The sequence below is a fragment of the Oncorhynchus nerka genome, linkage group LG3 (assembly GCF_034236695.1).
Source record: "Oncorhynchus nerka isolate Pitt River linkage group LG3, Oner_Uvic_2.0, whole genome shotgun sequence".
Lineage (NCBI taxonomy): Eukaryota > Metazoa > Chordata > Actinopteri > Salmoniformes > Salmonidae > Oncorhynchus > Oncorhynchus nerka.
In genome coordinates, this window is record NC_088398.1 from 57616776 (window position 1) to 57634950 (window position 18175).

The 18175-nt window shown below is 42.1% G+C and overlaps 1 protein-coding gene across 1 annotated transcript in view; it reads right to left on the reverse strand.

Moving 5' to 3' along the window:
• Positions 1-18175, reverse strand: part of LOC115111357 (coiled-coil domain-containing protein 141-like) — a 50096-nt gene that overhangs the window by 6544 nt on the left and 25377 nt on the right. Inside the window, 14 exon segments of the mRNA XM_029637326.2 lie at positions 57-169; positions 407-590; positions 816-1013; positions 1120-1260; positions 4697-4846; positions 5079-5240; positions 7577-7765; positions 8089-8214; positions 8422-8601; positions 9429-9605; positions 9809-10000; positions 13200-13319; positions 15390-15531; positions 15795-15967. Of these exon segments, the coding sequence (XP_029493186.2) occupies positions 57-169; positions 407-590; positions 816-1013; positions 1120-1260; positions 4697-4846; positions 5079-5240; positions 7577-7765; positions 8089-8214; positions 8422-8601; positions 9429-9605; positions 9809-10000; positions 13200-13319; positions 15390-15531; positions 15795-15967 (2247 nt within the window).

Consider the following 18175-nt stretch of genomic DNA (forward strand, 5'->3'; position numbering starts at 1 on the left):
TTTCTATTAAAATTACTGAAGAAAATTACTAGGCCCCTCCAACAAATTCATCGTACCTGTAGTTTAGCCTCCAAATCCATTAATCCATTACAAAGTTCCTTTATCGATTCCACTATCTCATTGTGTTTGGTGAGAGTTTTCTCCATATACTTCTTTCCCTCCTCAGCACCTGTACATTAAAGACAATTCATACAGTCCTCAATGCCAGTGTCATGGGCGTAACTTCCACTAAGGACAGGGGGACATAACCCCCCTACATTTTGAAACAACATTTTTGTTCAGCTATATGTACAATAAGCTACGTAAGCATCCATTTCCTTACCCCTCTCAAAAAAGATGACCCAGACCCGAAAAATTGTTTCTAAAATCTAGATGGTGGTTTGTTGTGTGTGATCTGTCCCCTTACCATGCAGATGGACAGCCAGTTCTGTGATTTGGCTGATCCTCTCCTCTTGCTGGGGCACAGTGGGCCAAACAAACTTCTCAAACTGCTTGTAAAGAATAGACACTGCTTCCCTGGTCTTACACTGGGAAGAGTACTTCCCTACTCTCACAATTGTAGCACTTGCTTCATCACACCAGAACTGATACTGAAATTCAAAAGCAGAATAATTGTGAGACATTTGCACCAGAGATAAGGGGAGAAAATGCGTGTTTGATCCACTTCATTCAGAAAAATCATAACAATCATAACACAAAATATACTACATCCAATTCCCTTAAATTTGTGAGGATTTTTGACAATATGTTAATTTCCATAATTGACAAGTATAGGGTCAATGATGTATCTTCTTAAGTGTTGTCCAACCATGCACCTCCTCCATAGCTTGCTGCAGCTTCACGCTCATGTCCAGGTTCCCTCTGTACTCCTCCACAGTCTTGTCAAAGTCCCCCAGCTGTCTCTGTAGCTCATTGACAGCATCCTCTATCTCTCTGGGGCTACTGCCTTTCAGATGCTTCTCTGTGCTGGATGTCACTTTCACTGTGAAAGCCTGCATTCTCTTCTTCAATACCTGGTTGAAGAGAGAAAGAAATTAATAAAGAATGAACAAAGAAAGAGGCTAAATAAATATGCATGTACACCATTGAACAGCAGGGAAAGAGGGAAATGTGTCTCACCTGTAACTTTTCATTATAAATCTCTATCTGCTGGATTTGGTTTTTAACTGCTTTGAGGTTCCTTGACTTGTCGTTTCTCTTCATATAATTGAACTTCAAGTTGTTGAATTTCTTCTTGAGATCCTTGAATGACTCTCTCAGCTGAAATGTAAAATATATATATATATATATGAATAACAAAGGCTTTCAATCAGAATACAAAACATTTAAATCAGTTAAGACCTAAAAATCCAATATCATCATCCCGTGTTTCTTATCTGTGTTGGTAGCTAAATCAATTGTAATTCACTCCCCTTGATACGGTTACAGAACATTGAACATGTACCATCTAACAGCACTACCAGAGAGATGGTTGAGAGGAGGGGGGCTGGGTATCCTATCCCAGGAAAACAGAACAGTGCATCAGAGCAGGGTTGGATTCAGATTCAGTCACTGGGGGGATTATTTTGGTGAGCTTAATGGCTAAGTCTGGGGACATGATTTATACTGCAGGGCCATTTCTGTTCTGATCGACAGGCATCCGCAATGGTAGAATGGCCAGCTCATGTGTCAGACCAGGACAGCTGCAGCCTCACCAACCTCCCCCTGCCCTCCACATCCCATGTTGGGAGCCTCATATAACTCTAACTATCTTACTGGCTTTTTCCCGACCTGGAATGGGTTTGGGTACATGGGGAGTTTTACTGCGCAGAGAGATAGAGGGGGGGGGGGGGTAGGAGAGGAAGGTAGAGACGGAGAGACAAAGAGAGATAGAGAGAGAGAGAGAGGGGGTAGGAGAGGAAGGTAGAGACGGAGAGACAAAGAGAGATAGAGAGAAAGAGAGGGGGGGGGGGGGGGGTCAAATCACAGCAGGGGGAAGCAAAAAGCCAAAAATACAGCATGAGTTTCAAGGAAATCTTAAGGAAAGGCTGTTTGTTGTCGAACAGGACTGTACTATCTCACCTTTATTTAACATTTATTTAACTAGGCAAGTCAGTTAAGAACAAATTCTTATTTCCAATGACGGCCTACCCTGGCCAAACCCTAACCGACAACGCTGGGCCAATCACGGCCGGTTACGATACAGCCTGGAATCAAACCAGGCTCTGTAGTGATGCCCTTAGCTCTGAGATGCAGTCCCTTAGACCACTTCGCCACTCGGGAGCTCCAAGTAGCTGGAGTTGGGCTTGCCAAAGCAATTACTGTATAGCTACTGAGCCAGCTGCTGCTGAGAACTACATGACTGACTTCTGACTCAGTGATAACTTAAAAGAACCAAAGTAAATAACCTTTAGGGAACTATAAAAGTAGATACAGAAGAAGAATTGTATTGGTTTGCTAAAAAGACATTAAGACCACACCATTGTGTTATTTTGAGATTACTACAATTATCAGAGTTCAACTCATAAAATAAAATAAACTTTCTTCTCATTCAAAATAGTCAATCATTCAAATCAAATCGCATTTTAATAGTCACATGCACCGAATACAGTGAAATACTTACTTACAAGCCCCTAACCAACAATACAGTTTTAAAAAATACAGATAAGAATAAGAAATAAAAGTAACAAGTCATTAAAGAGCATCAGTAAAATAACAAAAGCGAGACTCTATACATGGGGGCACTGGTTAGTTGAGGAAATATGTACATGTAGGTAAAGATATTAAAGTGACTATGCATAGATGATAACAACAGAGAGTAGCAGTGGTGATTACTTTCAAAGTATTGTTTAAAGTATTTAAACAGAAGAGATTGCTGTAGTTCAGAGAAGCAGAATGGTCTGAGTCTTGATGGCAGTAGGCTTGGGCTAGTTACTGTAGAATAAGGATCTGAGAGCACGGTCTGATTTAAATGGTCTCATCCCAGCTGATGAGCAGCAGCAACTGCCCCTGCTGCTAAGATGCCATCATGTTTACTCATACATACTTATGAAAGGGTGTTGGCTAGATAACCATGGCTGCCGGTCACTGACACCAACAGCCACATGGTCTGTCTTTTTTCATGGTGACACTATGACACAGCAAAGAGAGAGAAAAGTCCTTCTCTCAAGTTCTAATCACAAATATTACTACTTAATACTTAACACATAATGGCTTAATATTTACTTAAGTCATTATTAATATTAAATGCAATCCAAGTAATGGTCCAAGCCAGGTGATACTGTATATTCAAGACATTTTTAGGGGAGCTCTCATCTCTCAGAAGGCAACAGTGCTCTGCTGGCCAGATATAATCACAACTTAATGGAACCTAATCATAAAGGGACAAATCTACACATTATAATTGACATCAGAGGTGTATTCATTAGTCGGATTCTGTTGCAAAACGTTCTGCAACGGAAACCGTTTACTCCAAATAGAAAGCGTTTTGCAACAAAAACAAGTTTCATTCTGTTTGCTTGGTTTGCTTACATTTGGTAGCAAGAGTAAACGGTTCCTGTTTCAAATGGAAACATTTTGCAACGGAATCCAACTAATAAATGCACCCCAGTTTACATTTTATTTATTTAACTTTAACGGCCTAACCCGACAAAGTTGAGCCAATTGCGCACCTCCCAATCACAGCTGGATGTGATACAGCCTGGATTCGCACCAGGAACTGTAGTGACGCCTCTTGCACTGAGATGCAGTGCCTTAGACAGCTGCGCCACTCAGGAGCTGACAGGTAGGATTCCCCCCAAAGACCTAACTTCGCAAGTATTGGTATCTCAAGTATGTGTATTAAGAGTAGAGATATTTATGGTATGGACAACCCAGCAGTGAAAGATAGAAACCCTACAGAAAACACAAATAGAAACAAGTTTAATTTCCGAACCATCTTAAGTACAGTTATATATTGATAAAAGCATGTTTTATGAAAGTTTCAAATTGCCATAGAGGCCCAACAAATCATGTCTCGGGCATAAAGGGTGTGTTTGAGTAAAAATAGAGTAGCATGAATAGATTTGGAACAGAACACTAATAAATCTAGATTTGTGTGTGAACTTAAGACTAGTACCAACCATACCTCTAGGCCTGCATATGGCACGCAGATAATAATTATGTCCAGGTAATCTCTAATTAATAAGGGAGACCTCCTGATCCCTTGTCTGACTGAGGGCCCTGGTATTGAGGACTCTTTTATTTGGGTTACCCTTCCACAGCTGATACGAGAGGAATCTACCCTCCTGACTGGAGTGACATGAGACAAATGGCAGAGAGGGAGGGAGGGAGGGGAAAATGTAACTTTGAATAGAGGCCCTCTAGAGACAAAGATCACAGTCCCGGAGCTAAATTTAGACTCGGGACAGCTGTGCTATGCTATGCTGCTAGGCCAGACAATAAAAAGCCCCAGCAACTACAAAAGCCTAAAGTCCCAACACAAATTAATACTTGAGCTCTTGATCTGGGGCCTGGGTTATATAAATTGAGATGAATAACCAAGACTAACAGTCTTATTGAGATAAAGCCAAAGGGTTGTTTCACCGTCTGACCTCAATGATCTCCTCCTTGAAGCAGTGTGTGTGTGTGTGTGTGTGTGTGTGTGTGGGTGGGTGGGTGTGTGTGTGTGTGTGTGTGTGTGTGTGTGTGTACGCGCGTGCTAGAGAGAGGGTTTCACCTCAGTGATCTCCTCCTTGAAGACACAGTAGCGCAGGTTGCTGGTGAGGCTCTCTTCACACCTGTTGGCCTCGGTGCTCCAGTTCACACAACCTCTCTCCAGTCTCTCCAGACGCTCCTGCAGACGCCGCACTGTAAACCCTGAGACATGCTGGGACGGAAGGAGAGTGAAGTTCTGTATCATAAGATAATGGCCATGTAATGTAACTAGATTTTCAAAAGCATACTAATATTTGTTAGTGTGCATGCAAAGTTTTTTTTAAATAAGTAAAGTAATAGAGCACATGGAGCAAGGGGAGTGCAAACACAATGAAAAATAAACTCAGGGTCAAGACGAACAAACAAACAGTGGTGAATGATGAGGTGTTGCCTTCCAGTCTCACCGACTGCTGGACAGTGTTGCTGATGTCTCCTCCCAGAGAGATAGCCAGCTTGTACAGGTGTCTGATGTGGCTCTGTCTGTCCTGGTGTTGGATCAGCTGGATCTTAGCCTGGCTCGTCTCACTGAACCCTGTCACAGGCTCCGACGTTAACAGCTTATCCAACTGGGGACACCACAATTAACCAATTAGGGGGCTGTTTATTGAACAGTTTTCCAATTAGGTGGCTGTTTATTTGTTGCTATGATCAGTATCTATGTGAATGTTTGATGATGTTTGCATATCACCAGGTGGTCAAGATTCGATTTCGAATAACCAAGTAATACAGCCTTATATTCAATTAGTGTTCTATTAGTGTGTTCTGGGGTATCTTATCTAGGAAACCCCCTGAGCTCATAGAAGGCTGATTTATTCTCTTGGATTCTATCTTGACTCATCTTGTGTAATGATGCCGTTATTCATTAAATATGTGTTTATTTAACTTCATTTCTCAAATCAAATAGATTTTTCACGTGCCGAATACAACGAGTGTAGACTTAACCGTGAAGTGAATGCTTGCTTATTAGCTCTTCCCAAAAATAGTAACACAAGAGGAATAAAATACACAAGAATGGAGCTATATTCAGGGAGATAGAGTACCTAGTCAATGTGCCAAGGTACAAGGTATTTGAGGTAGATATGTACATGAAAGGTAAAGTGACTAGGCATCACGGTAGATAACAATATGAGTAAAATAAAGAACAGAGTAGCAACAGCATATGAGTGTGTTGTGTCTGTATGCGTGTGTGTGTATTTGTGTTTGTGTTGTCGGTATGCATGTGTGTGCAAATGTCCTTATGTAGTGTATGTGAATGCGTATGGGTTTTGTGTGAGAGTGTCAGTGTAGTGTGTGTGTGAGTATGTATATAGTGTGTATACAGTATATAGTCTTGTGAATGTGCATAAAGTCAGTGCAAGACAGTTAGTCTGGGTAAACATGAATTAACTACTTATGGCTTGGGGGTAGAAGCTGTCTTGCAGCGTGTTGGTCTGAGAGCCGATGTCCAGTTACTGTTTGCCGGAAGGTAGCCGAGTGAATAGTTTTGGGTGGCTGGAGTCTTTGGCAATTTTTTGGGCATTCCTCTGACACCACCTAATATAGAGGTCCTGGATCGTTCCCAGTGATGTACTGGGCTGTCCGCACCACCCTCTGTAGCACTTTTCTGTCGAGCGTGGTGCATTTGCATAGCAAGTGGTGATGCAGCCAGTCAAGATGCTCTCGATGGTGGACTTTAGAACTTTGAGCATCCGAAGGCTCATGCCAAATCTGTTCAGCTTTCTGAGGGGGAAGAGGCGCTGTTGTGCCGACCTGCCCTACTACAGCCCTCTTTCTCCTGTAGTCTACGATCAGCTCTTTGGTCTTACAGATGTTGGGGGAGAAGTTATTGTCATGGCACCACACTGCCAAGTCTCTGACCTCCTCCCTGTAGGCTGTGACATTGCCATCGGTGATCAGGCCTACCACCGTTGTGTCGTTAGCAAGCCTGATAATGGTGCTGGAGTCGTGGGCGGACACAGTTGTGGGTGAACAGGGAGTACAAGAGGGGACTAAGCACACACCCTTGAGCATCCCCCATGTTGAGGGTCAGCATGGTGGAGGTGTTGTTTCCTACCCTCACCCCCTGGGGCCGTTCTGTCAGGAAGTCCAGGATCCAGTTACAGAAGGAGATGTTCACTCCCAGGGTCCCCAGCTTGGTAATGAGCATGGAAGGGACTATGATGTTAAATGCAGAGGAGTGGTCTATGAACAGCACTCTCACATAGTTATTTCCCCTCTTGTCCAGGTGGGAGAGGTCATCTGTGGATCTTTTGGGTGGTGTGCAGATGGGAGTGGGTCCAGGGTGTCTGGGATGATAGTGTTGATGTGGGTCATGAACAGCCTTTGAATATTTACAGATGTGAATGCCACATGGCGATAGTCATTTAGGGGAGAACAGGGACAATAGTGGTCAAATTGAAACATGTTGGGATTACAGACTGGGACAAGAAGAGATTGAAGATTTCCGTGAAGACACTTGAAAGCTGGTCTGCATATGCTTTGAGAACACGCCTTCACGTTCATATGAATCAATGTACCAACCATAAAGCTATCGCTAGTATTTGACTCACCGGCGTAGTGTAATGTGAATGAAGCATGCAAAGTATCAATCTCTTATGGTACATTTTAGGCTGAAAAGGTCTGCGAGCTACTATATCTCCAGCACATCACTAAATTAATATTCTGTGTTCTTCGGTTTATACAGCAAATCTAGATGGGTAACTAACTCTGATAGTTACAGTATTTATGTGACATTTAAAGCTGAAAATGCCTATGAAGGGCAGAGAACTTTAATCTAAACTGATCCCATGTGTTCTCTCAAACACACAGCAAAGATAGTTTCCCTGCCAGACCCAGACACAATGGCTCTGAAGAGACTGCAGCAAAGATAACATGACGCATCCCGCTTAGACTGTGTTGTTACCTCTTCATAAAGCTGGTGGAACTTCACAGCCATCTTGAGGACAGACTCATACTCTTTGATGTTATCTTTCACTCTCTGATGAAGGTGAAGCATCTCTGTGACCTTCTCACTCTTCTCTTTGATAGGAATCCCTTTCAGTGCCAACAGTTCTGATGTCTTCACCATGTATTCTACCTCTGCATTCAGTTGCTACAGGGGGACATACATTACATAGAGAATAATTATGCATATTTACTTATAGGATATCACATGATGGGCCAGAGCAAAGAATGAAGAGAGATGACACAAATGTAAAAAGATTCAGGCATGGTGTCAAGCTACTTAGAGCCACCGTATAGATACTGTACTATCAAGCAGTGTATACAGACTAAATGTGTTCTGTCTTACACTTAAACAGACTATATAATTCTATTGGTACTCATAAAACCATTGTGTTCTGTAAAAAAATATATGCATTATTATGTTGTGATTTATTCTACCTATATGACAGGTCAATGGGCTATAGTTCTTACCAGGAACTGGGGTTTATCTAGGCTAAAGTTCTCCAGTAGCTTTGACACAGTCTGAAGGTCACTTCCCAGATCTACTTTAGAAGTCGGGACAAGAACCTCCTCCACACTCTTCAGGTCATGAACAGTCTGTAAAAAAACACATTTAGAAAAAACTGAATAATACAAAAAACTGAATTAAAAAGAAACATCTGTTCTGACATTGTATTCAGGGGGGGGTCTTACTACTAATCTTACTGTAATTCATGATATTGCACTTGATGATACATTAAGAATAGATTGGTTGAGACTCAGGAGTTTGTAATGATATACATTATCTACTCCTTTTTACTGTACCTTTTTCAATTGTTCTTTGCATTTCTTCCACTGTTTCTTGATGGACTTCACCTGATTGACGTGGAGCTGCCAGGAGGTCCAGAGGTCCGACAGGTCCATCTTCTTCTTGTTCAGCTCCTCCATGGTCTTTTCCACCACACTGATGGCTGCCCTCACATTCAGGTTCAGGTCCTCACTCACCTGACGATGCCAGCATAAAGAATCCATTGCTATCAGGTACTGGGTCTTGTCTGTATCCTACAACCCTCACATACGAAGCACCACTGGATGTTGGTCTAACCAGTCTCCCTCTTGTTTGAATTACAGTAATAAATGGTTCTAAGGTTTCTCTATATGCGTGCAGACAGTGGCCTGTTAAGTACAATTTATTCCAAAGATAATTACACAGCAACTTCTACTAGATACATATAATCAATACATCTAAAACTGGCAAATGTCAGGCTGCCAAAACTGTTGCATGAATAACTGGCTTCCAGTTGAAGCTCGCATCCGCTACAAGACCATGGTGCTTGCCTACGGAGCTGTGAGGGGAACGGCACCTCACTACCTCCAGGCTCTGATCAGGCCCTACACCCAAACAAGGGCACTGCGTTCATCCACCTCTGGCCTGCTCGCCTCCCTACCACTGAGGAAGTACAGTTCCCGCTCAGCCCAGTCAAAACTGTTCGCTGCTCTGGCCCCCCAATGGTGGAACAAACTCCCTCACGACGCCAGGACAGCGGAGTCAATCACCACCTTCCGGAGACACCTGAAACCCCACCTCTTTAAGGAATACCTAGGATAGGATAAAGTAATCCTTCTCCCCCTCCCCCCCCCCCTTAAAAGACCTAGATGCACTATTGTAAAGTGGCTGTTCCACTGGATGTCATAAGGTGAAAACACCAATTTGTAAGTCGCTCTGGATAAGAGCGTCTGCTAAATGACTTAAATGTAATGTAATGTAAATGTAATAGCATTTGAAGAAGCTGAGTCCTAACAATTTCTCTAACCGTGTAATAATGGCTAACCATGTTAGATGAATTGATGTAGTTGTTTCCCAGGTCCTGCATGGCAAGGAAGCGTTCCAACATGGACTGCCACTTAGCATCAGCGATCTCCTTCGACGTGACGCCACTCTCCTTGTTCTCCTCCTCCTCTGGCTTCCAGTTATAGCTCTCATGTAGACTCTGCATCTGCTCCTCCACCTGAAACAGCATAGGAGTTACAACTCTATTCAGTACAATGTAACTGTTATTCTGTTATTCACATTTCAGTTCAAATACATACAGAACAAGGATGTTCAGTCAGTCAAGATACCACTGTGTCACCTACCACTGTAAAACACTAACATACACATAACAAAAAACATAATTACATTTCAACAAAATATAATGTAAGACAAAATAACCTCCTCAGCAATTCGCAAGAAGCCCACGTATGGTCGGATATTGTCAATGCGGGATGTGATGTTTCTGGTGACTGTCTTCAGCTCCTCCTCTAACAGTGATGCTTTGTTGGAGAACTCAGTGGCTTCAGGACACTCCAGTGTTTTCAGTTCCGTTATCTGTTCTGCCATGGCCTCTGCCTCATTGCCTGTTTCCTGAGAACCAAATGATCAGGATTGAGAAGCTCTATAGTATCACACATATACAGTACCAGTCAAAAGTTTGGACACACCTGCTCATTCAATGGTTTTTCTTTATTTGTACTATTTTCTACATTGTAGTTATCAAAAAAGTGTTAAACAAATCTAAATATATTTTATATTTGAGATTCTTCAAAGCAGCAACCCTTTTCCTTGTTGACTGCTTCGCACACTCTTGGCATTCTCTCAACCAGCTTCACCTGGAATGCTTTTCCAACCATCTTGAAGGAGTTCCCACATATGCTGAGCACTTGCTGGCTGCTTTTCCTTCACTCTGCGGTCAAACTCATCCCAAACCATATCAATTGGGTTGAGGTTGGGTGATTGTGGAGGCCAGATCATCTGATGCAGAACTTCATCACTCTCCTTCTCGGTGAAATAGCCCTTACACAGCCTGGAGGTGTGTTGGGTCATTGTCCTGTTGAAAAACAGATAATAGTCCCACTAAGCGCAAAACAGACAGGATGGTGTATCGCTGCAGAATGCTGTGGTAGCCATGCTGGTTGAGTGTGCCTTGAATTCTAAATAAATCACTGACAGTGTCACCAGCAAAGCAACTCCACACCATCACACCTCCTTCTCCATGCTTCACGGTGGGAACCACACATGCAGAGATCTGTTCACCTACTCTGCGCCTCACAAAGATACGGCGGTTGGAACCAAAAATCTCAAATTTAGACTCATCAGACCAAAAAACAGATTTCCACTGGTCTAAAGTCCATTTCTCGTGTTTCATGGCCCAAGAAAGTCTCTTCTTCTTATTGGTGTCCTTTAGTAGTGGTTTGTTTGCAGCAATTCGACCATGAAGGCCTGATTCACACAGTCTCCTCTGAACAGTTGATGTTGAGATGTGTCTGTTACTTGAACTCTGAAGCATTTATTTGGGCTGCATTTTCTAAGGCTGGTAACTCTAATGAACTTGTCCTCTGCAGCAGAGGTAACTCCGGGACTTCCGTTCCTGTGGCGGTCCTCATGAGAGCCAGGTTCATCATAGCACTTGATGGTTTTTGCGACTGTACCTTGAGAAATGTTCAAAGGTCTTGAAATGTTCCTCATTGACTGACCTTCATGTCTCAAAGTAATGATGGACTGTCATTTCTCTTTGCTTATTTGAGCTGTTCTTGCCATAATATGGACTTATGGGCTATCTTCTGTATATCACCCCTACCTTGTCACAACACCGCTGATTGGCTCAAACTCATTAACTTGTTATGGCAGGGTGCAGTATTGAGTAGCTTGGATGAATAAGGTTCCCAGAGTAAACTGTCTGCTACTCAGGCCCAGTTGCTAATATGCATATTCTTAGTAGATTTGGATAGAAAACACTCTGGAGTTTCTAAAACTGTTTGAATGATGTCTGTGAGTAAAACAGACCTCATATGGCAGGCAGAAACCTGAGAAAAAATCCAACCAGGAAGTGGGAAATCTGAGGTTTGTAGTTTTTCACCTCATTCCCGATCGAATGCACAGTGTCTATGGGGTCAAATTGCACTTCCTAAGGCTTCCACTAGATGTCAACAGTGTTTAGAACCTTGTTTGATGCTTCTACTGTGAAGTGGGGGCGAATGAGAGAGGATTGAGTCAGAGGTCTGGCAGAGAGCCACGAGCTGGCCACGCGCGTTCATGTGATAGTTAGCTTGAGTTCCATTGCAATTCTACAGACAAAGGAATTCTCCGGTTGGAACATTATTGAAGCTTTATGTTAAAAACAACCGTAAAGATTGATTCTATACAGCGTTTGACATGTTTCTACGGACTGTAACAGAACTTTTGGACTTTGTCTGCTCCTAGTGATCGCGCGTCATGAATTTGGATTACTGGGATAAACGCGCGAACAAAAGGAGGTATTTGGACATAAGTGATGGACATCATCGAACAAAACAAACATTTATTGTGGAACTGGGATTCCTGGGAGTGCATTCTGATTAGGATCATCAAAGGTAAGTGAATATTTATAATGCTATTTCTGACTTCTGTTGACTTACACAACATGGCGGATATCTGTTTGGGTTGTTTTGGTCTCTGAGCGCTGTACTCAGATTATAGCATGGTATGCTTTTTCGGTAAAGCTTTTTTGAAATCTGACACAGCATTTCATTAAGGAGAAGTGTATCTATAATTCCGTGCATAATAGTTGTATCTTTTATCAATGTTTATTATGAGTATTTCTGTAAATTGATGTGGCTCTCTGCAAAATCACTGGATGTTTTAGAACTACTGAATGTAACGCGCCAATGTATACTGAGATTTCTTTTATATAAATATGAACTTTATCGAACAAAACATACATGTATTGTGTAACATGAAGTCCTATGAGTGTCATCTGATGACGATCAAAGGTTAGTGATTAATTTATCTCTATTTCTGCTTTTTGTGACTCCTCTCTTTGGCTGGAAAAATGGCTGTGTTTTTCTGTGACTTGGTTCTGACCTAACATAATCGTTTGGTTTGCTTTCGTTGGAAAGCCTTTTTGAAATCGGACACTGTGGTGGGATTATCAAGAAGCATATCTTTAAAATTGTGTAAAATTGTATGTTTGAGGAATGTTAATTATGGGATTTCTGTTGTTTTGAATTTGGCGCCCTGCACTTTCACTGGCTGTTGTCATATCGATCCCGTTAGCGGGATCTCAGCCCAAAGAGGTTTTAAGAAGGAAAGAAATTCCACAAATGAACTTTTAACAAGGCACACCTGTTAATGGAAATGCATTCCAGGTGACTACCTCATGAAGCTGGTTGAGAGAATGCCAAGATTGTGCAAAGCTGTCATCAAGGCAAAGGGTGGCTACTTTGAAGAATCTTTAACATAAAATATATTTCGATTTGTTTGACACTTTGTTGGTTACTACATTATTCCATATATGTTATTTCACAGCTTTGATGTCTTCAATATTATTCTACAATGTAGAAAATAGTAAAAAATAACGAAAAACCCTTGAATGAGTAGGTGTGTCAAAAAGTTGTACTGGTACTGTACTTCAGTACAGTACAAGACAGAGTTAGGTCCATTTGAATTCATTCAATTCAGAAAGATAACTGAAGTTCCAGAATTTAAATGGAATTGACCCCAACCTTGGTACAATATATGTAAATGAACAAAGGGGGCATACATTTGAATTAGGTTGAGTATATGCACAGGTGCTATCCCTGACTACCTGTGTTTGTGAGGAGAGTTCCAGGTGTTTGTTGAGCATGTCTTCAGACTGGGAGAGCAGGGAGCCTGGCTCAGTGTTGCTGGAGAGGAAACAGTTGCTGCTCTTTAGCCACAACGAGATCTGGGAAAGAAAAACATGACTTTTGCTTAACTTTATTAGTTCCAAAAAATATATATATTTTTTTTTATTTCACCTTTATTTAACCAGGTAGGCCAGTTGAGAACAAGTTCTCATTTACAACTGCGACTTGGCCAAGATAAAGCAAAGCAAAGCAGTGCAACAAACAACAACACAGAGTTACACATGGAATAAACAAACGTACAGTCAATAACACAATAGAAGTTTATATACAGTGTGTACAAATTAAGTAAGATTAGGGTGGTAAGGCAATAAATAGGCCGTAGTGGCGACATAAATTACAATTTAGCAATTAAACACTGGAGTGATAGTTGTGCAGAAGATGAATGTGCAAGTAGAGATACTGTGGTGCAAAGGAGCATAAAAATGAATAACAATATGGGGATGAGGTAGTTTTACAGATGGGCTATTTACAGATGGGCTATGTATAGGTGCAATGATCTGTAAGCTGCTATGACAGCTGATGCTTAAAGTTAGTGAGGGAGATATGAGTCTCCAGCTTCAGTGATTTTTGTAGTTCGTTCCAGTCATTGGCAGAAGAGAACTGGAACGAAAGACCGACCAAAGTAGGAATTGGCTTTGGGGCTGACCAGTGAAATATACCTGCTGGATCGCGTGCTACGGGTGGGTGCTGCTATGGTGACCAGTGAGCTGAGATAAGGCGAGGCTTTACCTAGCAAAGACTTAGATGACCTGGAGCCAGCGGTTTTGGCAAATAAAATATGAAGTGAGGGCCAGCCAACGAGAGCATACAGGTCGCAGTGGTGGGTAGTATATGGGGCTTTGGTAACAAAACGGATGGCACTGTGAGACTGCATCCAACATCGCCGAAGTCAAGGATCGGTAGGATAGTCAGTTTTACGAGGGTATGTTTGGCAGCATGAGTGAAGGATGCTTTGTTGTGAAATAGGAAGCCGATTCTAGATTTAATTTTGGATTGGAGATACTTATTGTGAGTCTGGAAGGAGAGTTTACAGTTTAACCAGACACCTAGGTATTTGTAGTTGTCCACATATTCTAAGTCAGAACCGTCCAAAGTAATGATGCTAGACGGGTGGGCAGGTGCTGGCAGCGATCGGTTGAAGAGTATGCATTTGGTTTTACTTGCATTTAAGAGCAGTTGGAGGCCACAGAGTGTTGTATGGAGTGTTGTATGGCATTGAAGCTGGAGGTTAGTTTACACAGTGTCCAAAGAAGGTCTAGAAGTATACAAAATGGTGTCGTCTGCGTAGGGGTGGATCAGAGAATCACCAGCAGCAAGAGCGACATCATTGATGTATACAGAGAAAAGAGTCAGCCCGAGAATTGAACCCTGTGGCACCCCCATAGAGACTGCCAGAGGTCCGGACAACAGGCCCTCCGATTTGACACACCGAACTCTGTGTGAGAAGTAGTTGGTGAACCAGGCGAGGCAGTCATTTGAGAAACCAAGGCTGTTGAGTCTGCCGATAAGAATGCTGTGATTGACAGAGTCAAAAGCCCTGGCCAAGTCGATGAATACGGCTGCACAGTATTGTCTTTTATCGATGGCGGTTATGATGTTGTTTAGGACCTTGAGCGTGGTTGGGGTGCACCCATGACCGGCTCGGAAACCAGATTGCATAGCGGAGAAGGTACGGTGGGATTCAAAACAATTCAGTCAAATGCAGTCAACTGAAATAGATGGAAATGTACACACATATAAAAGCATTGGCAGTTGACTGTAGGCTGTCAACTAGCTTCACAATACGGCTGAAGATGACCAATCTGACTTTAGATCTTCTTAACTCAAAACTTTTGTGTACCTTTCCTATTGACAGTAAATTATATGCAATCGTCTAAGTTGCACATGCTTATTTCAACTCTGAATCAGGCCCAATGAGACTAGCAGTGGGCTTACACATCAATAGGAATACGATAAAAAAGATAGCTAACGTTTAGCCCCAAATGGCACCCTATTCCCTGTATTGTGCACTACATTTGACCAGAGCCCTATGGGTCCTGGTCAAAGGTAGTGCACTATAGAGGGAATAGGCTGTGCCATTTGGGACACAGCCTAATACTTGTGTGTACCTTGTCTATGAGGTCTTCACATGTGGACACCAGCTGCTGTCTCTTGGCTGCCAGGGCTCGGTGGGCGTGGCATTCCCGGCTCAGAGTATCAACCCGGTCTCTCACATATCCCAGCATCCTTTTCACCCCTTCCACTTGGGTGCTAGAAATACAGTAAGAGCCATGTATGCTGTCAAATGCTCCATGTAGTAATAATAATATCTGCATTCTTGATCGATCATCCGTCTATCAAAATAAAGGCCTATTTTGCATCACATACAGTTTAACAAGCATATTTAAAATCTTAGTTTTGCTACACCAGCAATAAGCAGGCTGTGGTGATACTTGACCACCGCAGGTTTTAAACTTGACTAGGGTGGCAGTAATGTTTTGAGGATCTCCTAATATGGATGCCGTGCACTTTACCTCTGTGGGTCAACCTTCTGCAGTATGAGCTGTCCTCTCTGAAGAGGGTCGGTGGCTGACTCTTTAATGCTTCGCAGCAGCTCCTCGTGCTTTTTGGCCAACTTAGGCAACCGTAGTGTCTGGCTCTTCAACCCCTTTAGTTTACTCTCAACAGTTCCCAGGACCCCAAAAGCCTGACAAACAGAAATGAGAGGATAGGACATTGTACATAAAAGTAATCATGTAAACATGATAGTTAGTTTAACGGAAGTCCTGAGTAAATGCAATATTTCTCATTATAATAAAAAATAACATTTTATGGTGCAGTAGATGGCACAAATGTGCCCTTAATGTCCACTTGAGGGCAGCATATTCAAATACAAGTCAAGTCACTAGTTTACTATGCTGTGTAAGGACCTCAAAGACTTAGTGCTTCAATAATAATTACACTCTTCACATATTTGTCAGGCACATGATTGGTACAGTAAATACCTTGTTGGCACTGCTAAAGAACTTGTTGCTTTCCTGAATATGATATCTACGGTTATATACAGTGCCTTGCGAAAGTATTCGGCCCCCTTGAACTTTGCAACCTTTTGCCACATTTCAGGCTTCAAACATAAAGATATAAAACTGTATTTTTTGGTGAAGAATCAACAAGTGGGACACAATCATGAAGTGGAACGACATTTATTGGATATTTCAAACTTTTTTAACAAATCAAAAACTGAAAAATTGGGCGTGTAAAATTATTCAGCCCCCTTAAGTTAATACTTTGTAGCGACACCTTTTGCTGCGATTACAGCTGTAAGTCGCTTGGGGTATGTCTCTATCAGTTTTGCACATCGAGAGACTGAATTTTTTTCCCATTCCTCCTTGCAAAACAGCTTGAGCTCAGTGAGGTTGGATGGAGAGCATTTGTGAACAGCAGTTTTCAGTTCTTTCCACAGATTCTCGATTGGATTCAGGTCTGGACTTTGACTTGGCCATTGTAACACCTGGATATGTTTATTTTTGAACCATTCCATTGTAGATTTTGCTTTATGTTTTGGATCATTGTCTTGTTGGAAGACAAATCTCCGTCCCAGTCTCAGGTCTTTTGCAGACTCCATCAGGTTTTCTTCCAGAATGGTCCTGTATTTGGCTCCATCCATCTTCCCATCAATTTTAACCATCTTCTCTGTCCCTGCTGAAGAAAAGCAGGCCCAAACCATGATGCTGCCACCACCATGTTTGACAGTGGGGATGGTGTGTTCAGAGTGATGAGCAGTGTTGCTTTTACGCCAAACATAACGTTTTGCATTGTTGCCAAAAAGTTCAATTTTGGTTTCATCTGACCAGAGCACCTTCTTCCACATGTTTGGTGTGTCTCCCAGGTGGCTTGTGGCAAACTTTAAACGACACTTTTTATGGATATCTTTAAGAAATGGCTTTCTTCTTGCCACTCTTTCATAAAGGCCAGATTTGTGCAATATACGACTGATTGTTGTCCTATGGACAGAGTCTCCCACCTCAGCTGTAGATCTCTGCAGTTCATCCAGAGTGATCATGGGCCTCTTGGCTGCATCTCTGATCAGTCTTCTCCTTGTATGAGCTGAAAGTTTAGAGGGACGGCCAGGTGTTGGTAGATTTGCAGTGGTCTGATACTCCTTCCATTTCAATATTATCGCTTGCCCAGTGCTCCTTGGGATGTTTAAATGTTGGGAAATCTTTTTGTATCCAAATCCGGCTTTAAACTTCTTCACAACAGTATCTCGGACCTGCCTGGTGTGTTCCTTGTTCTTCATGATGCTCTCTGCGCTTTTAACGGACCTCTGAGACTATCACAATGCAGGTGCATTTATACGGAGACTTGATTACACACAGGTGGATTGTATTTATCATCATTAGTCATTTAGGTCAACATTGGATCATTCAGAGATCCTCACTGAACTTCTGGAGAGAGTTTGCTGCACTGAAAGTAAAGGGGCTGAATAATTTTGCACGCCCAATTTTTCAGTTTTTGATTTGTTAAAAAAGTTTGAAATATCCAATAAATGTCGTTCCACTTCATGATTGTGTCCCACTTGTTGTTGATTCTTCACAAAAAAATACAGTTTTATATCTTTATGTTTGAAGCCTGAAATGTGGCAAAAGGTCGCAAAGTTCAAGGGGGCCGAATACTTTCGCAAGGCACTGTAGCTACCTCATTGGTACTGCTATAGAAGGCGGCACATGATGTGTATAGCAGGTTGTGTGAGAGCGTAACGCATTGGCAGTAGCTGGTCTGTTTTCCTTGTTTTAATGTTTTCCTGCAGTGGGTTAAATCAATAGTGTTTCTTGGTGTTCTTAAACAAATCTATTATGAAACAAAAGTATACACCTCACATTCAGTACCAGGCAGAAGTTTGGACGCACCTACT